General features: G+C 41.9%; 1 protein-coding gene across 5 annotated transcripts in view; it reads left to right on the top strand.

Annotated features, from left to right (window-relative positions):
• Positions 1–25,019, top strand: part of LOC102056891 (transmembrane protein 263-like) — a 204,923-nt gene that overhangs the window by 7,580 nt on the left and 172,324 nt on the right. For all 5 annotated transcript variants that reach the window (XM_055715558.1, XM_055715560.1, XM_055715561.1 and 2 more), the window contains one exon: positions 6,590–6,680. In XM_055715558.1, the coding sequence (XP_055571533.1) occupies positions 6,590–6,680 (91 nt within the window). The remainder of the gene's footprint in view (positions 1–6,589; positions 6,681–25,019) is intronic.

Raw genomic sequence — 25,019 nt, 5'->3', positions numbered from 1 at the left:
GGAGTTGAGGCTTTATGGAGTTGTGTAGAAGCAGAAAGGAGGTTCTGAGGAATGGAATAATTTGTTTAAACATGAAGTATCAAAGATAAGTTCTGAGAAACTTCATAACAGTTATTGGATAGAGATCCCAAATGAACACTGTCATTAGTGATGGCATTGTAGGAAGTCCTGATGAAGGTCAGCTTCATTGTTACTGCATCTGGCAAGCTCTTTGGCATCTGCATACGTTCAGCCCAGTCCTAATATGTTACCATCTCTCACCTGTGTGGAGGAATTTAATCTGGGATGAGAAGAGCTGGGGTTTTTGTGGTTTTAGGAGGGAGCAAGATATGGAAATGTGCAGGAAACTGGTTTTTAGTCTTGTGGGTGTGCAATAAGCATTCTTTAAACATAATGCAAAAATAGTCAATGCTTTTACTAAGATGCTTTAAAAATAGTTTCCCAAAGCACTTAGACTGGCCTGTTCTTGGGGATTACTTCACTTGTTTCTTCCCACAGAGTCTTGTAATTCTTTAGGGGTGCATCTAGCCTTTGTAGTTACCAGTTAAGATGTTTTTAAAAAAAGGTGTTGGACCTGTGCTGGGAAAGCTTATGAGTGGAATCACAGATGTGGAGGGGTGAAGCCTGTGCTGCTGATAATTTTCCTGTGCTAAATTGCTTTATTGGAATTGTGCCTACATAGAATACCAGGTCTGAAAGTCAGTGTTAGGCAGAACAGAGGACATGTGATTTAGGGTGGCAGTTGAAGGCTGGTGTAGAATGAAGTAGGTCTGACCTTGTGGGCTCTTAAGGAGAGGCTTTACGAGGAATGAGGCAGTTTTGAACAGTGAAAGAAGTGAGAGTCTAGGCTCAAGTCCAGAATGGGACTGAATGTGAAGATGAATGTCAGGAAAAACTAGAGTAAAGTGCTGAGGAGCAAGAATGGAAATACGAAGATCTAGGTCAGGAAATAAATACTATTTTCACTTGAAAATGCACAGGGAAAGTAGTAGCTAAAGCTGTGGATTTTAAAATAATTTCTGAAGTGTAGTCTCAGAACTGAGATGCTGAAGTCATGACTGAGTTTTATATTCCTCCAGCTTCAGTTCTGTAAGGCAAATGATTACTAATAAAATTCAGTATATGGAGAGGAGTATTCATGTTTTGGGTTTTCTTTTGGTTTTGCCTGCATGGGGGATTTTTTAAGAATGCTGTGTTTCTGGGGGTTGAGTAGGAAAGGGAAGAAGGAACAGAACTGTAAGATACATGCCTCTCCTTGTTTGAGAACAGCAGTAAAGTGTCTACTAGTAGTCATAAACTGAAGAAAACTTGGAAGTTATTTGGCTCCAACTCATTCAGTTTCAGTAATAATTTTTCACAGCACTGATTTTTTTTTTTTTTTTTTTTTTAATCTTGATCCCCACCCCGTCACCCTTTTTGGCCTTTGTTTTGGGGTTTTATTTTTTGCTATTCATTAGCTAATCCTGGCTCAGTGAACAGACTCTACTTTGGTTTAAGATTATATACCGTATATTAATGTAATGCTAAGTAGAAGAGTAGAGTCTAAGAGGCAGTCTAAAAGCAGTAGTGGTGCAGGGTAGGGTTTTTTTGATTGTTTCAAGATGGTCTGTAGGGACTTTTTGGAAAGCTTAGTTATTTCCAGTGTTGCCTTAACCTGTTGGGGCATCTGCAGTGACAGACTCATGTCACTGTTGACTTAGGAGCACAATGGGCCTGCTGTTGGGGCTGCTGCTGAACTATGTGGGTTTTTTGAGTACTTAATACTCTGCTGAGGCTGAGATAGTATAGGCTGTTTTTATGATTGACCATGCTGAAATCATTTGTTAATACAAATGTGGTGATAAATGCAGCTCTCTGTGTAAGCATCATAAATGTAATTCGATACCTTGTGGGAAATACTGACCCTCACTGGATAGGAACCTTCTCTCTGCCATGCATGGATTTATCACAGCATATGTAAAATATAGTCTTTAAATATACTGAAAATACAACCATATCACTGGAGTTCTGGGCAGAATTATTCTCAAAAGTATTGTATCCCACAGAAAAGCATGAGGTGTAGTCTGAAATTCTTGTAGGTGATTTGTCACACTTGCTTAGTTTGGTACTGGCAGTCCTCTCGATCCGTAAATACATAGCCTCCTATGAAACACAGTACAAGACAGCAAACAAATGCTAATTTACCGGGTCACAACAGCCTGCAATATTTGAGTTAATCTGTGCTGTAAGGTCAGTAGTCATGTAGTATGATCAGAACATAGGTTATGTTCCTCAGGCAGTTTCTGTGAGAATCCCTGTAGGTTTTTCTCTTTATTTTTGTAATTTGCTGTGTTTATACAAAGCCTTTCAGCTTCCTTGTAGTTCATTGAAACTGCTGGGAGGGACAGTGTGAGCTACCTTGGAATTGGCACATCCATAACTTCAGTTTTATTGCCTCTGCTTGAGTTGACTTGTTTCTGGTCAGCTTAGATCTTGTTTGAAAATACGACTTTTAAAAATTGCCATTAAATCTTAATAGTGCTCGTAGTCAGAAACTCATCAATTGCTGAAAGGAATTGTACGATGTGCTTGCTTATGAGAGCAGGGACTGTCTCTGGAAAGCCAAGAGGTTTTTCTTAGTTATATGTTCCTAGGCTCTGCACCATAACCTGACTGTTCCTGTAATAATATCTGTTTAAATCTGTGCCTTTTCAATGGCTCTAGTGAGGACTGGAACCACATTCTCAATTAAAATGGCTATACAAACCCTAAATAATTGAAAGAATATAGTGCAGTTAATAATCCACTGATGTTTCTGAACTGTTGACACATCTTCCTGCATCCAGGATGCTCCTAGAGGGAGCATCGAAGCACAGACAACATCTGCGTGCATTACTTCTACCATGGCTGCAGCTTAAAGAGGATTATTATGGAACTGGTGGACACTGCATGGCTGTTTATCTGCAAAGCCAGTAACTTAAGCAGATGTGTGCATCCCATTCCCCTTGTCTGGCAAGGATCCTTAAGAATGAAAAAACCCAAATGTAACTGATGCCTCATTCTCACAATAATAGTGTATATAAAAAAAATAGTGTTGAGACCAACAACTTAAACTATAATGTAGTTATAAATCTTCTTAGAAGACAATTTCTTGGAATTTTTGTTTGCTGTAGGTCACTGTGCTGCCTGAACTGCAGACAGCTTAAGTATTGGCTACCAAGCTTGCGGCAGACCTGGTGAATTAAACTCAGCAGATATAACTGAAAAAGCAATGGATGTGCTAATGTAAGATGCAAAGCCGTTGTAAAGAGACTTTGTAATCTTGTTAATAACGTGTCAGTCTTTGAGCCTTAAGTATTACTGTTAGATACAGATGAGAGAACCTAGGATCTCATCTACTGTTAAGTTTTACGTTTTCATTCCTTAGGGAAATTCCGTACCAACACTGTGCATGCTTACTCACTGGTCTAAATTATTACACTGAGAATGTTTATATATTATGCTGCCTATGTTACAGGTGATTATATATAGTGATAAGATATCAATGAGATAAGAACTTGGGGTTTTCTATAGAAAACATTTCTAACTTTATTTTAGGAACTGGGAAATCTCAAGACTTCAAGGCTCCTTGCAAAACAATTCTTGGAGAACTTAAGTTTCTGGTTACTTGATATGCCATGGGAATCTAGACTGTGTTTCAATTTTTAAGTTTTGAAATAAATAAAAAAATCAGGGTTTTTCTTGGTATTTTGGGAAGATTCTCCAAAAAATGTTGTGATTGGTTGCTTTTGAGTAGTGAAAAAAAAATCTTCAAAAATTCTGGCCATTTCTGTTAGATACACAATGCAAGATTCCTACTTTTACAGAACATTCTTCGTATTTTAATTCTGTGGGATTCTAGTGGCAAGTGATAAAGTTTTGAATTGGAGGGACGTAGGTGATGGCAAATAGCATCTCAGCCGTGGACATTATAGTGTCAATAGTGGGCTCTGTTTTCCTCGTAGCTGGAGTTTTTAATACTAGCTTAGTGCTGAGGTTGACCTTCAACTCAGATAAACCTTAATTTCAGGGTAGGTATTGTCAATGGTAACCACCATACTGGAGAGTTGTACTGCTAGTGAACACTGAGTTCATGCATGAGGAAAGAAGCACCATAACGCCACCACTCACTTTTGACTGCATTTTGCATCCTCTTTGCATTTATGTAGATGATGCATTTATGTAACCCAAAGGATCGTCACTATCATGGACTGTTAATGGGAGAAGCCACTGAGCAGGTTTGTCTCACGGAGCAAAGTGAGACTACTGACTGTTTTGAAGAAGGAAAGATAATGTTTTCCTTAGCGGCTTTTCCTTAGTCCCTGGAAGATAGATTATCTCCTTGGGCAGCATAGAGTTAGTAAGGACTTAAGCTTCACCTTGTGCAGAGGGTTCTGTTACTTTTTTTTGAATTAAAATGATTTTGGTGTTGCAAACGACAAAGTACAGGCAAAGGATTTGGATTCAAGACCACTTCTAGTTTACGAGTTCTTATAGTGGTGGTTCAGGAATGTTTGCAAGGCAAATATTGGTACCTCATGTCCTACATGCCTACGTCTTCTGTACGAAAACAAATGTTCTGATTTAGTATACTAATGTAGCCTTGTCTTCTCCTTTCTCTCTCTGTAGCACTAATGGCTGTGAAAGAAATATGTATAAATGTTGCCTGTGGTTGATGGTAGAAACTTACTTAAATAAGTACTGTATATTCAATTCATTGCTAACATCCACAGTTGTTTACTCATTCTTAAAATCTAGATCATATTATTTAGGTGAAGTGAGGAGATGGTTAGACCTCAGTATTGATAACTGATTTCTGGGTTTGATTTTTAATTGGAATAAGTCAGGCAACTTGCTACTTTCTCATCTGTACCCTATGGTAATTTTTTTTTTCCTCCTTTCCGTGATAGCTACTGCAATGCATGACTTAAAGTTTGAACTGCTTGCTGACCAAGGCCAGGCAGTATTGATACCAGGTGTTTTTAAATGAGAAATAGGTAAACAGCTTAGGTAAAGTTTGCATAGTTGTGGATGGCAGAAATCAAGATTATGATGGTGACGCTATCACAATAGACTTACATACTTCACCTGAGTGATCCGTTTTCCTTGCTGTCAGACTCTTGAAAACAATGTTTTTGTGATGCTTCTTGTTTTTATGTCCATTTCGTTGAAAAAAAAAAAGGGGAATGGATGAAAATGTAAGCTACTTGTGCAAAGTAAAAAGTATTTTCATGATGTGAAAGATGAGGAAACGGAGAAAGTGTGTGATGCTGTTGGGGGTAACCTTGCAGTCATAGTATGAAGATAAATACTGCAACTTCAATGCCGTGAGTGCTTTTTCTTCCTGAGTTCATAAAATAAAATCTGACAATTGCTGATGTACCAGTTAGCTGGGTTCTGTAACCTTCCAGCTGCATATGTTAAATACACACCTTCAGATAGTTCAGACTGCAAACCCATTAATATTTTCAGGGTGCACAGAAGCCTGGTTTCCTAATGACTGCTAAGTTTCTGATTTCACTCTTTACTGTACTGCCATTCCAAAAGAAGAAAATTGGTTAGTTGGATTTTGTTTCTAAAGGAGCTCTGCAGCTATGCCTGGTGTTTACTCTGCTGTAATTTCTTATTTAAAGCTGGGGGGGGGGGGGTGTGGGGTGGCGGCGCAGGAGGGGAGGAGGAGCAGCAGACAGTGGGGCAGTGTGATTTTTTACTTTGGTAGTTTGCAGCTGAAAAAGCAACTACTGCACCTTTATAGCTGCACAAGTCATGAAGGTACTGTGTGTGCAAAGTCAGTTCAGCAGCCTTAAATATAAGTGAATGCTCTCTACAAAAAGTCTATGAATCTGGTAACTCTGCCTGCATCCTTCCAGAGCAGCATTGCAGGCTCTTCCTGAGATCCTGAAGGCTGGAAAGTGTAACTGCAGAACTTCGGAGGGCAGTCTGGTAGTTTTTCATGGGTGGTTAGTTTTGCATGTTACACGTGCAGCAGAAGTGCATGCATAGAGGCATGTAGGGGGAAAACTGCATGGTCAGTGGACCTGGGTGGGTTTGAAGATTGTAAAACCAGTTTGGTTTGTTGTCTTTTGAAAAATGAGGTGTGGGATCATTAGTACAACCCATACTGATCTCCTGAACAGGCCACAGACATTTCAGAATCTAGTCTTGGTAACACAAATCAAAGATTGGATTTTTTTCCCCTGGAAATTCCAAGTGATGCTGAATCTGCTGTTGCCCTTGGTAAATGGAGATTTGATTTCTTTGTTGCATTGTGTGTTTTAGAAATAGTAATTTAGAAACTTTTACCATTCAGTTCCGGGATTTTAGTCTACTCAGACCCTTGTAACTTTGTTTGCTAGCTTGAAGAGTCCTTTTTTTAAATCCATTTTTTTCCTCCTCCCTTCATGCAAGTAACTTGACTGCAAACAAATCTCCCAGCAGCTTTGTGTCTCATCAGCCAAAGTGAGGTCCTTGTGTCCTTACTGGCTGGCATATTATCTAATCCCGTAATTATCTCTGTAGTTCCTTTCTGAACTTTCTCCAATTTACCTCTTCTTGCTGTTCTGTTCTGCAGGGACCTACCTTAGAAACACAGATGGTGGAAGATGAAACTGAGACAACAAGTGAAGAATTGCCTCCTCATCTGCGGGAAGAGCCTCCCGAAGGTACAGTACTAGCAGTCAATATAAACACTTTGCATTAAATTGGGGAAAGTGTTCTGGCCAAGGAAGTCTTCCTTATTTATATATCTATCTGACTTGAGAGCCTATGTCTGCCTCTTTTCTGAGAGGGATGAAGCTTTCTCGGTGCTGACAGCTGTGCCAACAACCTCCCCAGCCAGAGGTCTCGCCAGCCCCTAAGCCTGCTTTTGCATTCAAAGAAAGTTACACCCGCTGAGGTGCGGACATTGTTCTGCATTCTCTTTAACAATATGGTTTCTGATTAAAATTGTCCTGCTTGATCATTCTGTCTGTAGGCTTAGGAATAAAATGCCTCCTCTGCTGTCTTGTTTGTGATGTTTTGAGCCTTCATTAGGGAAGACTTCCTAAGCAGTCTATTCTCTCCTTACCTCTCTGCAGCATCCTGCTATTGAAATTGCCCCCAGCAGAGACTTGTCAAAGTTAGGCATTCTAGTGATATTGTTTCTTTCAGCTCGCTCTCTTGGAAGCCAGTTTAGCCATCTTGAGGAGAAGGCAGTGAGACGCTGTCAGTCAGTAGGAGGCTCAAAAATGCCAATTTTAATTAAAAACCTTGTTTGTAGTGACATGCCCTGGATTTATACAGGGAACGGATTTTTCCCATGTGTAAATGTTGCAGACGTATATATGCAACAAAATAGGTGTTGCTTTCCTTTGAATAGAAGCTGCTAATATTGCCACAAGTTGATGGTACGTTTGGAGCTTTGTCTCCAGTTCAGTGACTTTTAAAACACAATCACTCATAATCATTGTGGATGGCTTAAACAACTGAGATTGTGTTGAGGTTCTGATTAGCAACTTTACTGTTAAAGTACATGTCTCTAGGAAACGTAAGTGGTTTTTATATTTTCCCTTTAAGAGAGTAAGATGCTGATACAGCATTTATACTGACAGCCATTCTTAAAGGGAATATCAGCCAGGTAGATGGATTTAGAAATTTGCTGCTCCATCCCTTCTTGTTGAGCATTCTGTTACAGTATTCTCATTAAGTTGTAATTTCTTCTTCTGCCATTTCATATACTCTGTGTTGACAATTACGGTATACAGAGGTAAGTGAAAGGCAGGTTTCTTTTTGCAACTCCTATAAAGCCAAAAGGAAACGAATGTGGAAGATGACATGATTACTGTATATATATACAGAGGATATAATGTTGATTTTTCCCCCCCCCCCTCCCTCACACCCTCTTCTTCGTAAGTAATGCCAAGTCAGCATCTAATGGCAGTGCATTGCTGAAGTAAGAATTCTGGTCACTAGCCTGAGCTGATGATTACGTGAGCCTAGAGACCATATCCTGGAATGTAAAATGCAAGAGATCATCTTGTCTTATCAGTTGATCAGTGATAGTCTTGTATTTTGAACTATGACTTTGAAGTTGTGTAATTAGAAGTGGTTTTTGTTCGTGTGGCTTTTTGCCAACCAAGTTTTTGTAAACGGAAATGTTTGCTTCTACCTGCAACCCTGCTGGTTTGAATGATGATGAAAATGTCAGTATTAATATTCCATTTCTGGGACTTGCTGGGTTAGATCTAGGAGAAGCATGTGCTCTGGATATGCCCACTTTGCCGGCGTGAGGAAGAAGAGCTGTAACAGCCAAGCAGATTTGTTAAAGCAGTGGTTCAGTAGAAACTGTGAATTCTTTTAAAGTCTGAGCTCAGTGTGTACTTTTTTAATTTACAGTGGCATTAGGGGTAGCAAAACAGGAGGGATATTGAGAGCACAGCTGAAACTAGAGGCTGCTTGGGAGAAGAGGTGCAAAAATTGCTCATGAAAGAGAACCATCAGGATTACACTGAACTTACAGCTGGCTCTGTGTGTTGGTGGAGCTGAGTAGCAGGAGTCTTCCTTGGAAGCTGCTGTCTACCAACGTAGACCAACCCAAATTGCTGTAAAGATTGTGTAGTTGCAGGAGTGATTACAGATACCCCATGAAAGAAACAGATCTCTGAAGTTCTTTTACTATTAAATGCCATTCAGTGCTTATCTTCTTCTTGTTGCTCTTATACAATTTGTGATTTCTTCTGATAGCACTTTCCCAGTTAAAACAAATGCTTTGCAATAAATAAATAAACTGTGTCATGACTACTGCAGTCTTGTACCCTGGGATCCATGGATTGGAGACGCTGTCTTCTTGCCTTCTGGTAATGACTGCGTAAGGGATGGAAAGCTTTCCAGAGTCTGTATCTTTCCAGCACAATCCCTTTTTTTACGAGATTGCATCACAGTGACTTCATTTACTAGCTTGCACTGCATATTTAATGCCCCCCTTTCAGGAGGGGAGTTGGAAGTGCTGTGCTACATAACCTTGTCTTTTACAGTGGCATTTATCCTTCAGGGGTCATCACATTTCTGAACGGTGTTGCAGTATGGCCTTCGACCAATAACGGGACAGTTTTACAAGCCGATCATGTACAACACTAGATTGAATAGGGGTGTGTGTGTAACAAGTGGTACTGAATAGCAGGCGCTGGCTTTGGGTGTAGTGTGGCAGCCTGGCAGGCTTTGAGACGAGAAAGTTTTGTGGTTTTAAAAAGGAGTTAACCGGGAAATTCCTGAAAGGTGGCCAAGGCAGAGGCTGAGGTCTGTGTGTAATCTGAATCCATTCAGTTTATTTGCTGTCAGTTTTTTTTTTATAGAATCAGTGAAGTTGGCAAAGCCCTTTGAGACCATCGAGCCCAACCGTCACCCCAGCAGTGCCCAGCCCACCCCAACCCGTGTCCCCAAGTGCCACAGCTGCGCGGTTTCTGAACACCTCCAGGGATGGCGAGGCCACCACGGGCAGCCTGTCAGTGCCTGACCACCCTGTCCATGAAGGAATTGTTCCCGGTACCCCACCTGAACCTCCCCTGGGGCAGCTGGAGGCCGTTTCCGTCAGAGTAAATGGGCGAAGGCCTCCGCGGGCACTGTGAGTGATACTCGATAGCAAAAAGGGCTTTTTAGCGTCTGGCGAAGACGGGTGATGGGGGGCGGCGCCTGGTGTGCTGTGCCCCTGTCGCTGCGGCGCGGGGGGCGCTGCCTGGCCCGGGTCGCTGCGCGGGGGCGCAGCGGGCGGTGTGCGGGGCTGGCCGCACGTTGGCGGGGTGCGGGGGCGCAGCGGGCGCTGTGCGGGGCTGGCCGCACGGGGGCGCAGCGGGCGGTGTGCTCTGGCCGCGGGCCGCACGGGGGCGCTGCGGGCCCGCCCATGCCGCCGCGCTGCAGCCCGTTTGCTGCCGTCCCCGGCGCGCACCCCCGGGCCGAGGGGGTTTAAACCTATAGACTCCTTCCCCGTCGGCCGCTTTGTGATGCGACGGGGGAGGCTTCCCACCCCTCCAGCCTCGGGGGGGCTGGTTATCCCCTAATAATCTTCTTGACTTCATGATCCAGCTGCCTAGTTCACATTTTCATGTTCTTATTCCCTTTCATCTTTCCTTTCTCTTCAATCTTGTTAACATACTCCCCCCCCACCCCCCCCCACCCCCCCCCCCGTTAAAAGGCAAGTGTGGGGCAGCAGTCGTAATTAGCTAGGCTGCTTAACGCTCCACAGAGAAGGCTGCATGTACAGCAGATTTACCGTCCCCAAGCAGTGAAGGGCAGCCAGCTCTGGAAGGCAGTTGGATTTGAATGACGAGAGGCGCTTTGCTCTTTGCAAGAGGCTCGACATGGCTGATCTGTGTTGCCACGGTCGAGCACTGAGCTACTTTTGGGTGGATTCTGTGTGATCTCGAGTGTTTGCTGCCGAACGGCAGGCAGCCTGATGGTAGTGAGAGAACCAGATTTAGTTACCCAAGTGCAGCAGCACCTTGCTGTGTCTGTTGCTTCTTTATCCACTGTTTTGGAGTTCTGTTGCTGATCACTTCGTGCATTGCGCTGTTAGTTGTTATTGTTGCCTCACTTTTCTGTCCTTTCCCATTGAACTGCTCGAGGAAAGTGATAGCAATGAAATCTGATAGTAATTAAACCTTCTGTAACGTGATCAGTTATGAAATGCCAGCATCTCCTTTGTTGGGTGACTCTGATCCTGATCGCTTGTATTTGATGAATTGGTATCCCTGACCTTGCTCCTGCTTCTCCCTCCTCTTGCCAACAGGTCGAGGGAGGAGGTCCTTCCCCTTTATTAAGCACTGGTGAGGCCGCTTTTGGAAGTGTCGTGTTCAGTACTGGGCTCCACAGTATGAGACATGGGCTGTAAGGAGTCCAGCAAAGGGCCGTGAAGGTGGTGCATCTCTCCTATGAGGAAAGGCTGAGAGGGCTGCGACTGTGCAGCCTGGAGAAGAGAATTGGGGGATCTCAATCAATATTTATGAATACCTGACGGGAGGGTGTAACCAGACTCTTTTTGTTGGTGCCCAGTGACAGGACAAGAGGCAGCGGATACAAACTGAAACACAATTAAACGTAAGGGAATGCTTTTTTTCCTCTGTGAGGGTGACCAAGGAGTGGAATGGGTTGCCCAGAGAGGCTGTGGAGTCTTCCACCTTGGAGATATTCAGAAGCCATCTGGACTTAGAATTGTAGAATCATAGAATAGTTTGGGTTGGAAGGGACCTTTAGAGGTCACCTAGTCCAACCACCTGCAATGAACGTGGGTGTCTTCCAACTAGATCAGGTTGCTCAGAGCCCCATCCAACCTGACCTTGAATATTTCTGGGGTGGGGCATCTACCACCTCTCGGGCAACCTGTTCCAGTGTTTCACCATTCTCATTGTAAAAAAATTTCCTTATATCTAGTCTGAATGTGGTCCTGGGTAGCCTGTTCTGAGTGACCCTGCTTGAGCAGGGGGGTTGGATCAGATGATCCTCATAGATCTCCCAACCTCAACCAATTCTCTACCTTATATGTACTGTCTCTGCATATTTAAAGTCTCTGAAGTTCCTGCATATACCTCTCATTTATTATCTAATTCTTATGGGAAGAGTAGCTTTAGTCTGTCAAACTGCTAAATGTTAAAAATTTTGGGGAATGCATCCTTGGTAGACACTGGGGTATGGCTGTGGTTTCTTTTGGACCTACATTGCTAACTAGTACAAAGTATACTAAAACTTAGTGCAAGATGGTACGGTCTGGTTGAAAAGCTGTGTCATTGTTTAACAGCAGTTGTCCCTCTTGGGAGTACACAAACCAGTTCTTTCTTCCGTGGTCTTTTAAAAATTAAGCATTAAGATTTTTATCAGCCAACCTACTATGACCAATTTGGCAATAAGCCTGAATCTTGTATCTGAACCATCTGCTATCTCTTCTGCAGTTTGCAGACCTAGTGGAGATGTTCCTCCTTTGTTGCAGACAGATTAGGCCTTGTGGAGTAAAGCTTTATTAAAAGCAATGGGTCTTACAAGCTCTGCAGTATATAACAAATCTTGGGAAATTTACTTTCCAAATAACTGTGGTGTTCCTAATTCAAATTGTTTTACACTTGCTGTGGGTAAAGAGCACTCACGGATAGTTACTGTAAATCAGATGATTTGCACCAATTTAGAGCATAGTATCTCGTGTGAGCCTTATAATCTGTCTCCATGGAGGCATATAGCCTTTTCTGCTGTTTTATATCTTCTGCAAGATAAAAGTATATTGCATGCTTCTGTAGCAAGCTTTAGGACTCCTTGCCCACAGTTTGGGAATCTTTGACCCGAAGTATCTGGGTGTTTTGTGGATTACTCATTCAGGATTGATTTTGGATACAAGTATTTTACCTAGAAGTGTTACTTGTATGGAACTAACTCAAAAAAACCCAAACCCCAACATGCAGTTCCATTTCAGTTGGGGTACTACCATGCATTTGAAATTTCTGAAATTGGACTTCTAACTTCATGTTGGTTTTACCTTACAAGAACGTGGCAATTTATTGAAGGCAGCAGATGCCGGAAGAACTGTTGAGACGTCTCATCAGAGAGGAGACATTCAGTTCAGGTCCGTGATAGGAGTGTCTAACTTTGCAAAGGTATATTCCTGGAAACAGATCCAGTTTTGATGAATGGGTGGCACTTTTCCAGATGTTTGCTTAAAATATTCTTTATGGAGAACAGTTCCCATCAGAAACAAAATTTTGTTGTTGGGCCAAATGTTTGCTGCAGTAATTGCCATGCCGAGTTTTTAAATGCTGCAAACTTGAGCTGTGCTGTTTTGCATTTTGGTGTTGCAAGTAATGTTCAGCATGTTTGTCTCCAGACTGCCTATATCCAAATAACCGCAAAGAACCCCCCTTGAAAACGGTGCAGTTAATAGCAATTCCATTTCCTTGTGGTGTTAAGCTCTGTCTGTGCTAAAAACTGTTGCTTTTTCTGGTATTATAATTAAGTTGCCCATGGCATTTAGTGTCATCTACTGCTTACGTACTTAAGTACGCGTGTACGTCATCTATCAGACTAATGTCTTGAAGATCTGTGAAACTGGCAGTGCAAAGCTATGGCATCTGCTAAGCCCTCTCCTGCTCTCTCGAGTCAAATTGCTGTCTTCAGTGTGTTACCTCCTGAAGATCCAACAGTCAAATCCTTCTACAGAGGAGCTCTTTAAATGATCTGCTTTTTTTGTCTAATGGCCAGTTGGCAACGTTCTCAGCCTGGGTTCACCTCTGCAGTTCAGTGGTCTTTAACTAAGACTGGGAACTGGGACAGCAATAATCTGTTCTCAGCTTGACTGTAGCCTTACTCTGTGGCGCTAGTCAAGTAGTTTGGCCCTCCTTGAACCATAGTATTCTTTGTGTATGAAACAGAAAAGACTGTTCTTATTTATAAATGAGGATGGTGAAAAAGCAAATCTAGGATTTTAGAGGTAGAAGATACTTGAAAATTGAAACAGAAAATGTGATCATAACATGTAAATAATACAAAACTTTGCCCGATACATTACTTCCCAGGTTTGGGTTTTTTTTTGTAGTTCTCAAGAAGTTGATTGGACTTGTCAGATAACTTCAAATAGAAAGGCAGGTTTCTTAAAAAGCAGAGGAAGAAGTTAGCAGTGAAGCTTTCTGTTCCTTGGAGCTGGGACTTTATGTACCTGGCATGTCCTCTCATCTGTAAAAACATTTTCTGAGCTACTTCTGTAAATGGCCTGAGGCTGGAGAGCAACATTTCAGTATCATCTGTCTCTCTTTAAGGCACAGATTCTGTGCAACCATATTCTTCTGTTGGCCAAAATAGCTCTTGTTTCTGCAAAAGAAATGACTTGGAGCATCAGCTCAGTTTTGTGCACAAAGCCTGCCTTAGTTTTTCTGGTAGAGCTGTACAACACTTTCGCATCTATCCAAGTTCTAATGTGTTTCTGTTTAATTTATTGTTGTTTTAGTAAAAGCGGAGATTCTTCTTTGTTTAAATTCTCCAGTGGCTATATTGGCTTCTTCACGCTTTATTTAACTTTCTCTGGGGCGAACCAGCAATCTGAAATGGGAGTAACACTCTCACCTGCTGTCTGTACGTACCCCATTCACCCCCCCTAGCCCTTCTGTGTTACTGCTGCCATGTGCTTGCTGCTGACAATGGGCATCTTCCGTTCAGCAGTTATATGTTACACGATCTCCTAGAAACAGCATGAAAGCTATTTAAGTTGTTTTTATTCCACTTTTCCTTCTGCCCTTTTCTTTCCTCTTCACTATTTTCATATGATATAATGAGATGTTACTTTGACAGCTCAACATCCCTTTTCTCTAGCCTACTCCATGCCCTGCAAATCATTCTGTCACTAAGTGTTGTATGTGTGCACAGCATATGCTGTTAATGGCAGCATAAATAGCCTCCAAGTGCCTGGCGAATTCCAGAAGAAAGGTTCTCATAACTTAAGTGTGGGAAACCTCTTATCAGTGGATCTTGTTAATACAATAGTGTTGTGAAGTGAGTCAATAACCATCTGGTTTTCCCTGAGGGTGTTTGCACATAGGATGGGGCAACAATAGTTTTACTGTTTGCCGTGGCACGGTAACAATAAGTAATGTGCATCATCCGCATGTAAAGACATTTCAGGGAGAAGGGCCAGTGGGAAGTCTCTGTCAGAAGGTACATCTCTATCAGTTACTAGGGAATGTGGTTTATTCTAGCAACATGATTTTGAGCTGCAGGAGCAACAGAATGCTGTGTTGTGAGTGAAAGCAGCAAATCTCAATGCCTGACTGAAGTGGTAGACATTTGTTACTGCTTTTGTACTAATTAGAGACATGTGAAATTATGAGTGTAAAAGAGTGTACATTCTTTTACAACGTATTTTTCATTTTGAGGCAGCAAGTGCATTAGAGATGCAGCCAATTGTTTTTAAATAAATCTTTTGAACTTGCAATCATCAGTCCTGCTTGAAAGCTGAAAAAGCAAGCAGTTCTTATTTGTTCCTAATGGACTAAAAAAAGAGGCAAGCAAGTCTCACTTATAGCTACAGTCTGAAGTACTAAATAAGAATGAGCAGTGCAGTAAATCCAGGTCAGGAGCGAAATTGAATCAGTATATCAGCATGTTAACAATGGTGATATCTTGAACTGCTAAACTGTCAGAGTATTATAGCAGGCAATTAAATCATAAGGTTGGTACATGAGGCTGTTAATTCTGCCTCAAAACTGAGTGAAATGCCCAGTTAATGTTTCATAAACATCTGTAGTCTCAACTTGGCTGCCTGTCTTGATTTCAGCTGTTTGTGAACAATTTGAGCCACTACTTCGATTACCGGTATGATTGCACCAATCTGGCCTCTCGTGGACTGATCATTTTGGATCACAAAACCAATCTTACTCTGAAGAGTAAGTTTCTTTTCAAAGCTGTGTATGAGCTTAAGGATGAGCTGTAAAACTGAGGAGGTTTGTGTCAATTTTTTTGCCCTCTGGGATAGTTGTCTAGAAAAAGAAAATCTTCATCTACTATGAAATTGGGTAGAACTCTACAGTAATTCTTATAAACAGTCTTGTCCTAGTATTTGTGTGTGTGAAATTCTCTGCCTCTTTTTTTTTTTTTCTGATCACAGTGAAGACAAATGTGTGTTCCTTATCAACGTGGAGCATTCTCAAACCATTGTAGTAAGTTTCCGTGGCATATTATGAAGGACCTGTCCTATTTCTGTCCGGCTGACACTCGCATGGTCAGAAAGAGTTTAGCTAAGGCTATGTTTTATTTTAACTCGTCGTCTTTGTTATGCGCTCTCAGTACTGCTAACATACTACTGTTTTCAGTTTTTGCCAAAAAGCGTGTAATATTCAGTAGGCTATACCTTCTGCAAAATTTTTAGGTGGCATCATATTTTGGGGTCTTGTATTATGAAAAATTAATGTCTTCTCTAGATCATAAACAAAAGGAAATAACATAAATATTCTTAATATAAACCACTAAATCCAGTTTGCAAGTCATGCTTGAAATTTGGCTGTGACATTTCTGTGAATTGTGAGAGGACCTTAGGATCTGGTCTTGTTAAAAGAATGTTTTGGAATCTTCTTGCAGGAGAAAGAACAGATTTATAGTCTTGAACTACAACAAATCTTATATTCTAGCACCTGAGACCTGATCTTTGGAGTGAGTGAGAGGTGTTCAAGAGGTAGGCAGGAGATGGAACAGTTTACAGTGTAGCTGTGTGAACGTTCCACCCCCCAAAATACCTGTTCATCCATGTAAGACTCTTAAGAAAGAAACTGGTGATGTTGACTTCTACTGCTTTTACCTTTCTGGAACTTAAGTTTTATTGTAAAGGTGTAAAAATAATAATAGAAAATGTTTCTGCCCTATCCAGAAGTTCAAAGTCCAAGATTGTTTTTGTTTCCTTCCTGCCACCCCCTGCTCCCCAACTTCTCCAGAGATTTGTATGTGTGCTGTGGAGTTTCGTTTTCATTTGTTTCCCCCTGGAAAGTTCCTGGATCTCTTGAATACAAAATTGGAATAATTCTAGCTAATTATGTGAAGTCATCCTCTTTGGTTAAGTCAGCCATTTCTATGTATTCAGTACTGGAAAATGCGATTTTATAAAGTGCCCAGTACCTCTCACTCATCCCTCCAAAAGCCAAAGAACAAACCTCCAAGATTTAATACAATGTTATTACAATATGTTAAAGTTAGGGCTCACTGTGGGAAATGCAAATTGAGGCTGCAAGTTTGGTTTAGTGTTTTTATAGCTTGAGAATGTTATTGTTACTGTTATTGCAGTATTTTGTTCCTAGCATCTTGAGGGCTGTTTTTTGTTCAAAACATTTGACTTATTAAATCAGGAAGTGGTTAAGTGCTTCCAGTCTATGGATCTTGCACCTTTACGTTGAAAAAGGAAAAAACACATTTACCAAGTCTGACTGTTGCCTAAAAAATCTCCTTTACATTATGTAAAGAAATCTGTTTCCTGTGAGATCTGCAGATGTTTAAAAGGTTGGGATTAGCTGAACCCAGCTGTAATTGAAATGCAGTTTGGTCATTCATTTGAGCCTAACGTGTGTCCGCACAACTACTGAAAGAGATGTTCCTACATCAGCCCTGGTTGCCTGTTACTGGTTTTGCCCCGCTGCACGGCCATGTGCGTTTGGCTCCTAGCAGAAAAGCAGCAGAGCACCCAAAGAGGGCCAGTGCCGCTTTCTGGAGACAGAACTGGAGCAAGTTGGCATTTCCATCTTTCCCGTGGGCTGTGGACTGAAGGATGCACTGTCCAGCTGCGTAGAGCCTGTAGCACGCATGTGAGCTTGTATGGAGCCGCAGGATGTGCTTTGGGGCCAGTGAGCACTCTTGGGGCTGTCCAGGCTTCCTCGTTGTTGTAGCGAGGAAGGGAGGTGCAGCTGCAGGCATCATTAAAAACCTCTTCTGTGATAGCAGAGAGAGGTCATCTTTTGACATCCATGTTTGTAGCAACTTCAGTGTGGCGCAGTAATTAAGATAGTGAGGAAAGCAGAGGGATCTTGGCTTTCAAATTTATTCCTCCTGGCTCCGATCCAAGTATCATTAATATGACATGAGACATTTTCTTGGTATTTGATTAACTGGGAGGCTTGTTCTTGTTTTGTGTGACACATTTTAAGTTAACCACCCGGCATGCTGACATGTGCGATTAAAAACAAACACTTAAAACTAAATGGAGAAGCCGACTGCCAAGACTGACCCTTCTGCAGGGAGGTGCCTGAGCAGCCTGCCCCGAGGGGTCAGCCAGGATAGACCTCACCAACTTTCCTACGGATCTGGCCACTGCAACTTTTGAGTTCAGCCCTGTATCCATGACTATTTACTTTAAAACATTTTCTTCGGCTGTCTTAGGCTGATAAACCACTCCTGATAAAATCTGGGAAAAGCAAATGGGAAATCAAAGGTGCGTTGTTCGGGCAGGCTGCCCTGCAGCGATGGCCGTGGTGCAAGCTGCTGTTCCCCAGCGGTTACGGGCACCTCCGGGCAGCGCGCTGGTCTGCCGGCCGGGGCGGGGATCTTCTGCTCCCCAGGGGCTGCGGCTGTTGCAGAGCGGGTGGCCGAGGGCCGCCCAGGGCCATCGTCGGGCTGCCGAGGGCTGGCCTGTGCCCGCAGTGGCAGGTACGGTTAGAGTAATAAAGCGACTTTTTTATTACGCCACAAGCCTTACCTTTGCTGTTCCTATGCGTTTAGATTACAGGACATCAAGAATGTGGCTAGACTTCCTTATTTTGTAATTAACCAATTAATTTCACAAATAAAACTTGGAAGATAGCAAAGCTCCTTTCCCTTCTAGTTCCCTTCTCATTCTCTTTCTGTAAGGTTTTTAACCTTCCCTTTCTTGTTGGGGTCCTTGGTGTGGAGACCATTCCCGTCAGCAGCATGGTATCTCTAAAGGAAGCATTACCCAGATGGGGAACTAGGTTTATGAGTGCTAAATATCCAAAGGAATGAAAACTGTAGCATGCATGATTGCTGTTGAAGTCTTCGTAACCCTTAGCATGATTTTCAGACCTGAAGTGTGCTTCACAGCGTAACAAGAAACCTGCTGCTGATTCACTGGGCACTTTCAATTCCACTTAAAGCAAAATGTGCCCTCTGACCTGTTCCCAGACAGATGTGCAGTGCTTGTAAAAACACAGAGATCCTCTGGTCTGGAACTGCTGATCTCCATCTCGTGGTCCGGCCTGCAGGTGGGTGGCCTCGGAGGGCCCCTGTGAGCTTCTCCTGGAAGGGGGTGTAACTGGGAGAGGTGTGGGAAGGTGGGCACTGCCCAGCCCCCGGCAGGGCAAGCTGTGGCTGCTTCAGCACATGGCTCCTGTGGCTGTGGCAGGGCTGTTCTCACTTTGTCAGCTCCACAGCTGAATGCTTTTCTTCCAGTTTGCCTGCTGATTTATTCCTGAGGCAGAGTAGTTTCTTAATTGATTATTGACTCTACAAGAGTCTGCTAGAAAGTATTTTGGGGGAAGGGGTGAGCATGCCTAGTATAAAGTGATCTTGTTCTTCTTAAACACCAGTATCTGCTTTCTTTTCCTTTGAGGCAAGTGCAGGGGAAAAAAAAAATATCTTTAAATGTACCTTCTAATTCTTAAGTTGAGATTTTAGTCCTTTTGTTTGGAGTGATTTCACCCCCTTTTTCTTCACAGGAACAAATTTTGTGCTTGCAGATCATGGACTGTCACTAGAGTAGAGGGAACACAGCAGCAGCAAGTGTACTGCTGGGAGGGGACACACACACGCATTTTCCTGCTGCTGTCGTGAATTACAGCCTGAAACAGGAATCTATAAAGACACTTAAAAGTACAGAACAAGTGAGAGTGTTTCCAAATAGTTGGAGTCTCCATGACATAGCAGCAGTTCTTTTAAAGGACCTATGAATTTATAGTAGCTTCTGGCTAAAAAGTGCTTTCAGAGTTAAAAGAACAGAGTGTTTTTTCACCTGACTTCTCTTCTTCCTGCAGCACAAAAAAATTCAGGACTTCAGATGGAGATAAGGAGGGTCCTGTGAGGACAGCTTGGAAAAAAAATATTCTGACAGCCTCTCAGAAGGGCCTAGCTGCAGTCCATTAGTAGTCATAGGTTTGATTTGAGATCATGAGAAAGCTTTCAGTTCTGAGAAGCCAACCATCCCCTGCCCTCAGTTTGTCCTGAACAAGCTCTTGTTCTCAGATGGTCACTTGAGCTAAATTACTTCTCTCTGCCACACTGGAAAACGCGTCTGTGAGTAATGAGTTGACAGGGAAACAATCTTCAAACCCTGCTTGGAGCACCTAGGATATATTTGGGCCGCTATGGCTGATAAATGGGGGAAGGATAGTCTTTGAATTTCACAACTGCACTTTTAACTTTAGAGTTAGCTCTTGTTCCTAAAACTTTTGGTCAGATTTTTTGTTTCAGACCTCCAGTCCTTCAGATCCAGGAACCTACCTCTTGTTGGACGGCTATGAGTTTGAGACTCGTTAAAGGGTGGGTTTGAGGGGTGAGCCTCACCCCATGTATTTTTCCATTTCCAGTGCTAAGTTTGGAATGGACAGTATTATAACTTCTGTCTTCATTGCAACATGGCAAAATATCCTACTTTGCTAGAGAAAACAGGGTAATGTTAAAAAGTAAAGCAGTAAATATGTGCCAAGCTGAGTGACTTTAGGAAAAGGAGGGAGGAATACAGGAAGGGAAGAAAGAGGTAGGTAAACTGACTCTGGTCAAGATTTTGACAAGAATGTAATAACCTAAAATGAGCTTTGTCCCCAGTAGACACTGAAGACATCCTGACCTTTTTAAAGTCTGATTTATTCATCATGGGAACAGATTTTGTACTTCATCCATTCTGTGACTGATGGACAGGAGTAATTTCTCTCTCAATACAGACGAGTACGCTGTGGTAGACTCCATTTGCCATGCTGACAGGAGCAGAGTGCCATCAGCCACAGGGTTAGCTGAAGAAATATCTTCCTTTTCAGTCTTGTACTCTAATGTATGCATGACGTATGTGTAACAGTAGAATGGGGGGAATTTACTGAATTGTATGAAACTTGTCACGAATTTCCTCTATCGTCTGAAATCTCAGATCACAAGGAAAAGGATTAACTGTGGCTTTGCTTGAAAGAATTCAAAGAGGGAAAAAACCCCACAAAAAATCAAACCAAGACAGTGAAGAACATCTCCCCGCAATTCCCACTCATGCTCTTTCTCCTGTAACACAATTTTGTGGGTCTTGTGTTTGCAGGTAAGTTCTTTCTGTCTGTAGCTTCTTCAGATGTCATGATCCTTATACGCTGAATTTATTTTGTACTACTGTCTTGTCACATGGATGTCCTTGAAAGTAGTTAATGGCCAGCCCTTTAGAAGGGGCAGTTGTATTCAGCTTTTGTTTCAAAATAATGCAGACAGATCAGTTTTCACAACTACTTTTTCTTAATGAGTGGCTTTGGAGCAAGAATGGGAAATATAGGAAAGGATGAAGGAGATAGTTGAACTGATGCTAAAGAATATAACAGTAACATAGCTTATTGTGTTTCAAAATATGCAAACACAATGAAATCTCATGTCAGTGAACATCGGAGACTTAAAAAAAAAAACCCACCCCAAAACAAGAAAGCACAAAACCTTAGAATTCTGATGATGCGTAAGAGGAGGAGAGCACCTGTAGTGAAAAATTGTAACAAGAAACCCTATAAACCCTAGGATTTTCTCAGGCACAAGGGAGCTACTTGCTGGCTTTGGTCACTGGACAGCCACCGTATGAGCAGGCTGTTCCAGGGTCATCCTTGTGAGTTGTGCTGTCTGTTGGAGCATATAGGCAGGTTTCATGTTGGGATAGATGGTGATGGTGCTTCTATTCTGCAGTTCTTTTCTACTGACCAAAAATTAATTCAGGAAATAACAAAATTATGTGTCAGATATCAGTGATGGCAGAGCATCCGTAAATAAAGGAGGAGAGAGGGGTGGAAAGACAAGCATGAGGGTACTGGCCTCAGTACTCGGAGCAATGTACTTTTTTCTGTTCTAACCTCACCAGCTTACATGTTGAACTGTGGTTCCAGCACACAAATGCTTTGAAAACTCACACAGACCATTTCTGCCTATGCAGTCTTGCTGTTCAAGCATTTCTTGCTGCTAGTAGGTGAAGCCCATGTCAAGGTGGGTAGCTGCTATTAAATGCTTTTAGGGTCTTTAGAAGATCCTTCGGAAATTCAGTGTAATCAATTCCCAGTGAATGGAAAGCATCTCTAAAACATGCTTTCTTCTGCTGGATTAACATTCTCAGGGGCTTTCCAGAGAACTACTGGATCAGCTGAGGTAGATGCTGCATCTTTGTGTTGGTTTTCCCCAGCTTTATTTAGTAAAAGCTTGAAGTCTGCTACTATGTCTCTTTCTAGATCTTGGTCTGCTGGAGATTTTAATTGGTAGTAACTATCGGTACACTGCAGACCAAAGCAAACATGAAATGGTACAGTCTGTGCACAGCTGTTTGATTTATGAGTGTCAGGAGCCCAGCCGGGATGCCTTTCAGAGGGGATACTGTGACGGGCCAGAAAGCCTCAGGAGCTGAGGGTTTTTTTAAGAGGTTTGCGTAGCTAGGCAGCAAGTGATGCATTTGGAGTTCTGTTGCTGGCACATTTGGGATTTGCTTGATATCTCAGCTGCTTTATCTTGGGAGTCTTTAAAAATGGGCAGGTGTAAACCTGTTACACAAAACCTGTGGTGTCTGCCAAAGTTTGCCTGCTTTTTCTGGAAGGCTGGCAAGGTAGAGGTGTGTTGATGGTAGTTTAAGAAGCTGAAGTGAATAACTAATATATTGATTTTTTTTTTCTTTCCTCTTTTTCCAATGTGGCAAATGGTGACTTGACAGGGCTCTGGCCTTGTTGGTTGCAGAGGAGACCTCAATGCTCATAGCTTAATGTAAGTCAGTATGGGCAAACTGATAAAGTCCTCAGACAGCTCAAAACAAAATCTGTGTTGCCTTTCTCCTCATGTCTAGGGATTTTTCTCTAATGACAGGTATATTAAATCTCTTTGAAAAAGACCCATCTAATTGCTATGTTTATCTCAACATAAAACCAGTTTTGGTTTGGTAATTTAACAGGACCCCCTAAGTCTCAAATGCGTCTTCTGAGAGTGGCTGTTACCTGTCAATGTCTGCTGTGCTGTTATAAAAAATAGAAAATTTTGGCATACTAGGAAATGAATACAGGAATGGCATTGAATATACTGGACTTTATATCAAAATTAATGGAGTTCTTGTGTGATTTTTTTAAAATTTGTATTTAATTATAAGAAAGCCTCCCTTTATTTGTGTAGGTATACCACTACAGAATATGAAAATCCTACACTGGATTTTGCACTTGTCTATTCCATGATAAACAGTGTCTTGGTGTTTGACAGCTGCGTGATAAAAGCTTTGGTATTTTCGGGAGAAGAACGAGGATGCTTGGTAGAGTAGGGTGGTTTAGTTTCTTCGCTGCTACTGGAATTCTGCCTTTTTCTTTTCCCTTCTATCTTCAGTGATTCTTTCCTCTTTCCCTTTCAAAATGTAATCTACCACTGCCTCTTTGCTTTCATGACTGCTTGCTGCTGACCTTTAACAGGGCCTGTGAATGTTACACTAGATTGTAGGGTTTGTACACTTCTTAACAAGTAAGGAAGCTATAGAGCTGGTAAATGTTCCAATAGCGGTGATGCTTTTTTAATTGTGTAAAACCCAAAACCAATGGTTCTAATGAGACAGAAGGGATAGCCATTATGGAAATGCCCTTTCCTAAAGGGCCATTGCCTTTTTAGCAGACTTTCCCGTAATACCACTTGTATGTCTCATTTCCTTTCTCCCTGTAAAGTGATGGCTGATATGCTACAACGCTGGCACACTGAATCATTTCCACCAGTGTTAGTCTCCAGACCAGAACTGTTAATCTGGTTTGTGTTGATTGCTCTCCCCCATCCCTTTGCCTTACTTCTGTCTATATGGAACTCATGCTAAAGCTGAGATGTACTGTGAGACACCAAAGTAGCACTTTTTTTTTTTTAATGCTGAATGCATTTGTGTATTTAATTTCAAGCCTGACAATGAGTTTAATAAGTTGAATAATTCTTTTTAAAAAAGTCCTTAAGTAAACAGTTTCATACTGCTATTCAATTGCAGCTTTCCAGTCTCTCTCTGAAACGTAGCAATGCTGTGCTGAGCTTGTGCGTTAAAATTGCAATGACCTGTGTGACCGTGTCCAATACGCTGTGATGTTCCCAAAGCTTAAGAGTCACTTCAGTTTGGAGGACAAAAATCTATTTGTAATCAAATGAGTGAATCTGATTTTAACAAGATGCCAAGTGCTATAGTATTTTCAGCTGATGGTGGATAACAAGTGCATTGTTATTGGAATGCTGACACCTCTTCCATGCTTTTCCTTCTCAGAGGGCTTAAATAATCTTTTGAAATCACCTTGGGAATTGTAATCCTTACTAATCACAGTGGTTTTTCTTTGGTTTGCTTCGTTCTACTAACCCTGCAGTATTTCTTTGGCATTGTCACATCAGAGATCATGGCATTTAAATGCCTGAAAGTAATAACTTAGTGTTGTTTCTCCAAAACAAAAAAACCTCAAAGTACTGGCACAGCACTGCCTAAGCATACATGGGGGATCCAACTCCCAGAGAGAACTAATTTTTTTTAATTTTTATTTTCTTCTCTCTTAAAAGTGACAGTGCTTGATCTGCTGTCTCTGTGGCCTAAATGTTTTGTGGGTCACTTCTGTCCCACTGGCTAAGAATTTAGCCTTGTAAGAACTACTTGTCTAGACAGTATTAGTTTCCAACCTACCTGCCACATCTAAGGAAATGCAAAATACAATTTGTTGTGTAATGTTTGATAAGATTGACGAAGAGCAACCTCAGTGAAATGAAGGCTTCCTTCTTGCAGCTGATCAGTCAGAATTTTTTACTGGGATATAATGGGCTGGGTCACAGCTGCAGTTTTTGGTGTGTGTGCTTGCATCACTGGACAGACAGTCTGATTTCCAGTTCTGCCATTGATTCTTCCAGTACCAAGCTATCTCTCTGGGTCCAAATGATCACCTCCTTATGATACTGGGCCTGACATTCTCAAACTGGCATATGCTAAAGAAGAATCATCTAGTTTAGTTTTTAACTTGTCAAAGAAATAATCTGGGGTTTATTGTTGTTTTAAATGTCTCATGGGTTCCCATCAAGCTGTTAAGATTAAAAGCAGAGTGAGTTTGGGTAGATTATGATGTAGAAGATCACATTTCTAACGTGGACAGCCTGCCCACTCATAGAGATAGCAACGTGATGGTTTATCATGTAAAAAACAACCAACCCCCCCTATAATTTGCTCTGTTGTTTAGGAGCCAGGTTGTATTGCAAATATGTAATTTTTTTATCTTACCTTGTATTATAAAATTTTCTAGTAAGCAAAACTAGTCTAAGAATGCATTAGTCAATAATGAACTCGAAAGGGTAGGTCTAGGTAAAGGAAATGTGGACCTTTC

The sequence above is a fragment of the Falco cherrug genome, chromosome 7, assembly GCF_023634085.1.
Source record: "Falco cherrug isolate bFalChe1 chromosome 7, bFalChe1.pri, whole genome shotgun sequence".
Classification (NCBI taxonomy): Eukaryota; Metazoa; Chordata; class Aves; order Falconiformes; family Falconidae; genus Falco; species Falco cherrug.
The sequence above is the reverse complement of the archived record's forward strand: the minus strand, read 5'-3'. Positions and strand labels throughout refer to the sequence as shown.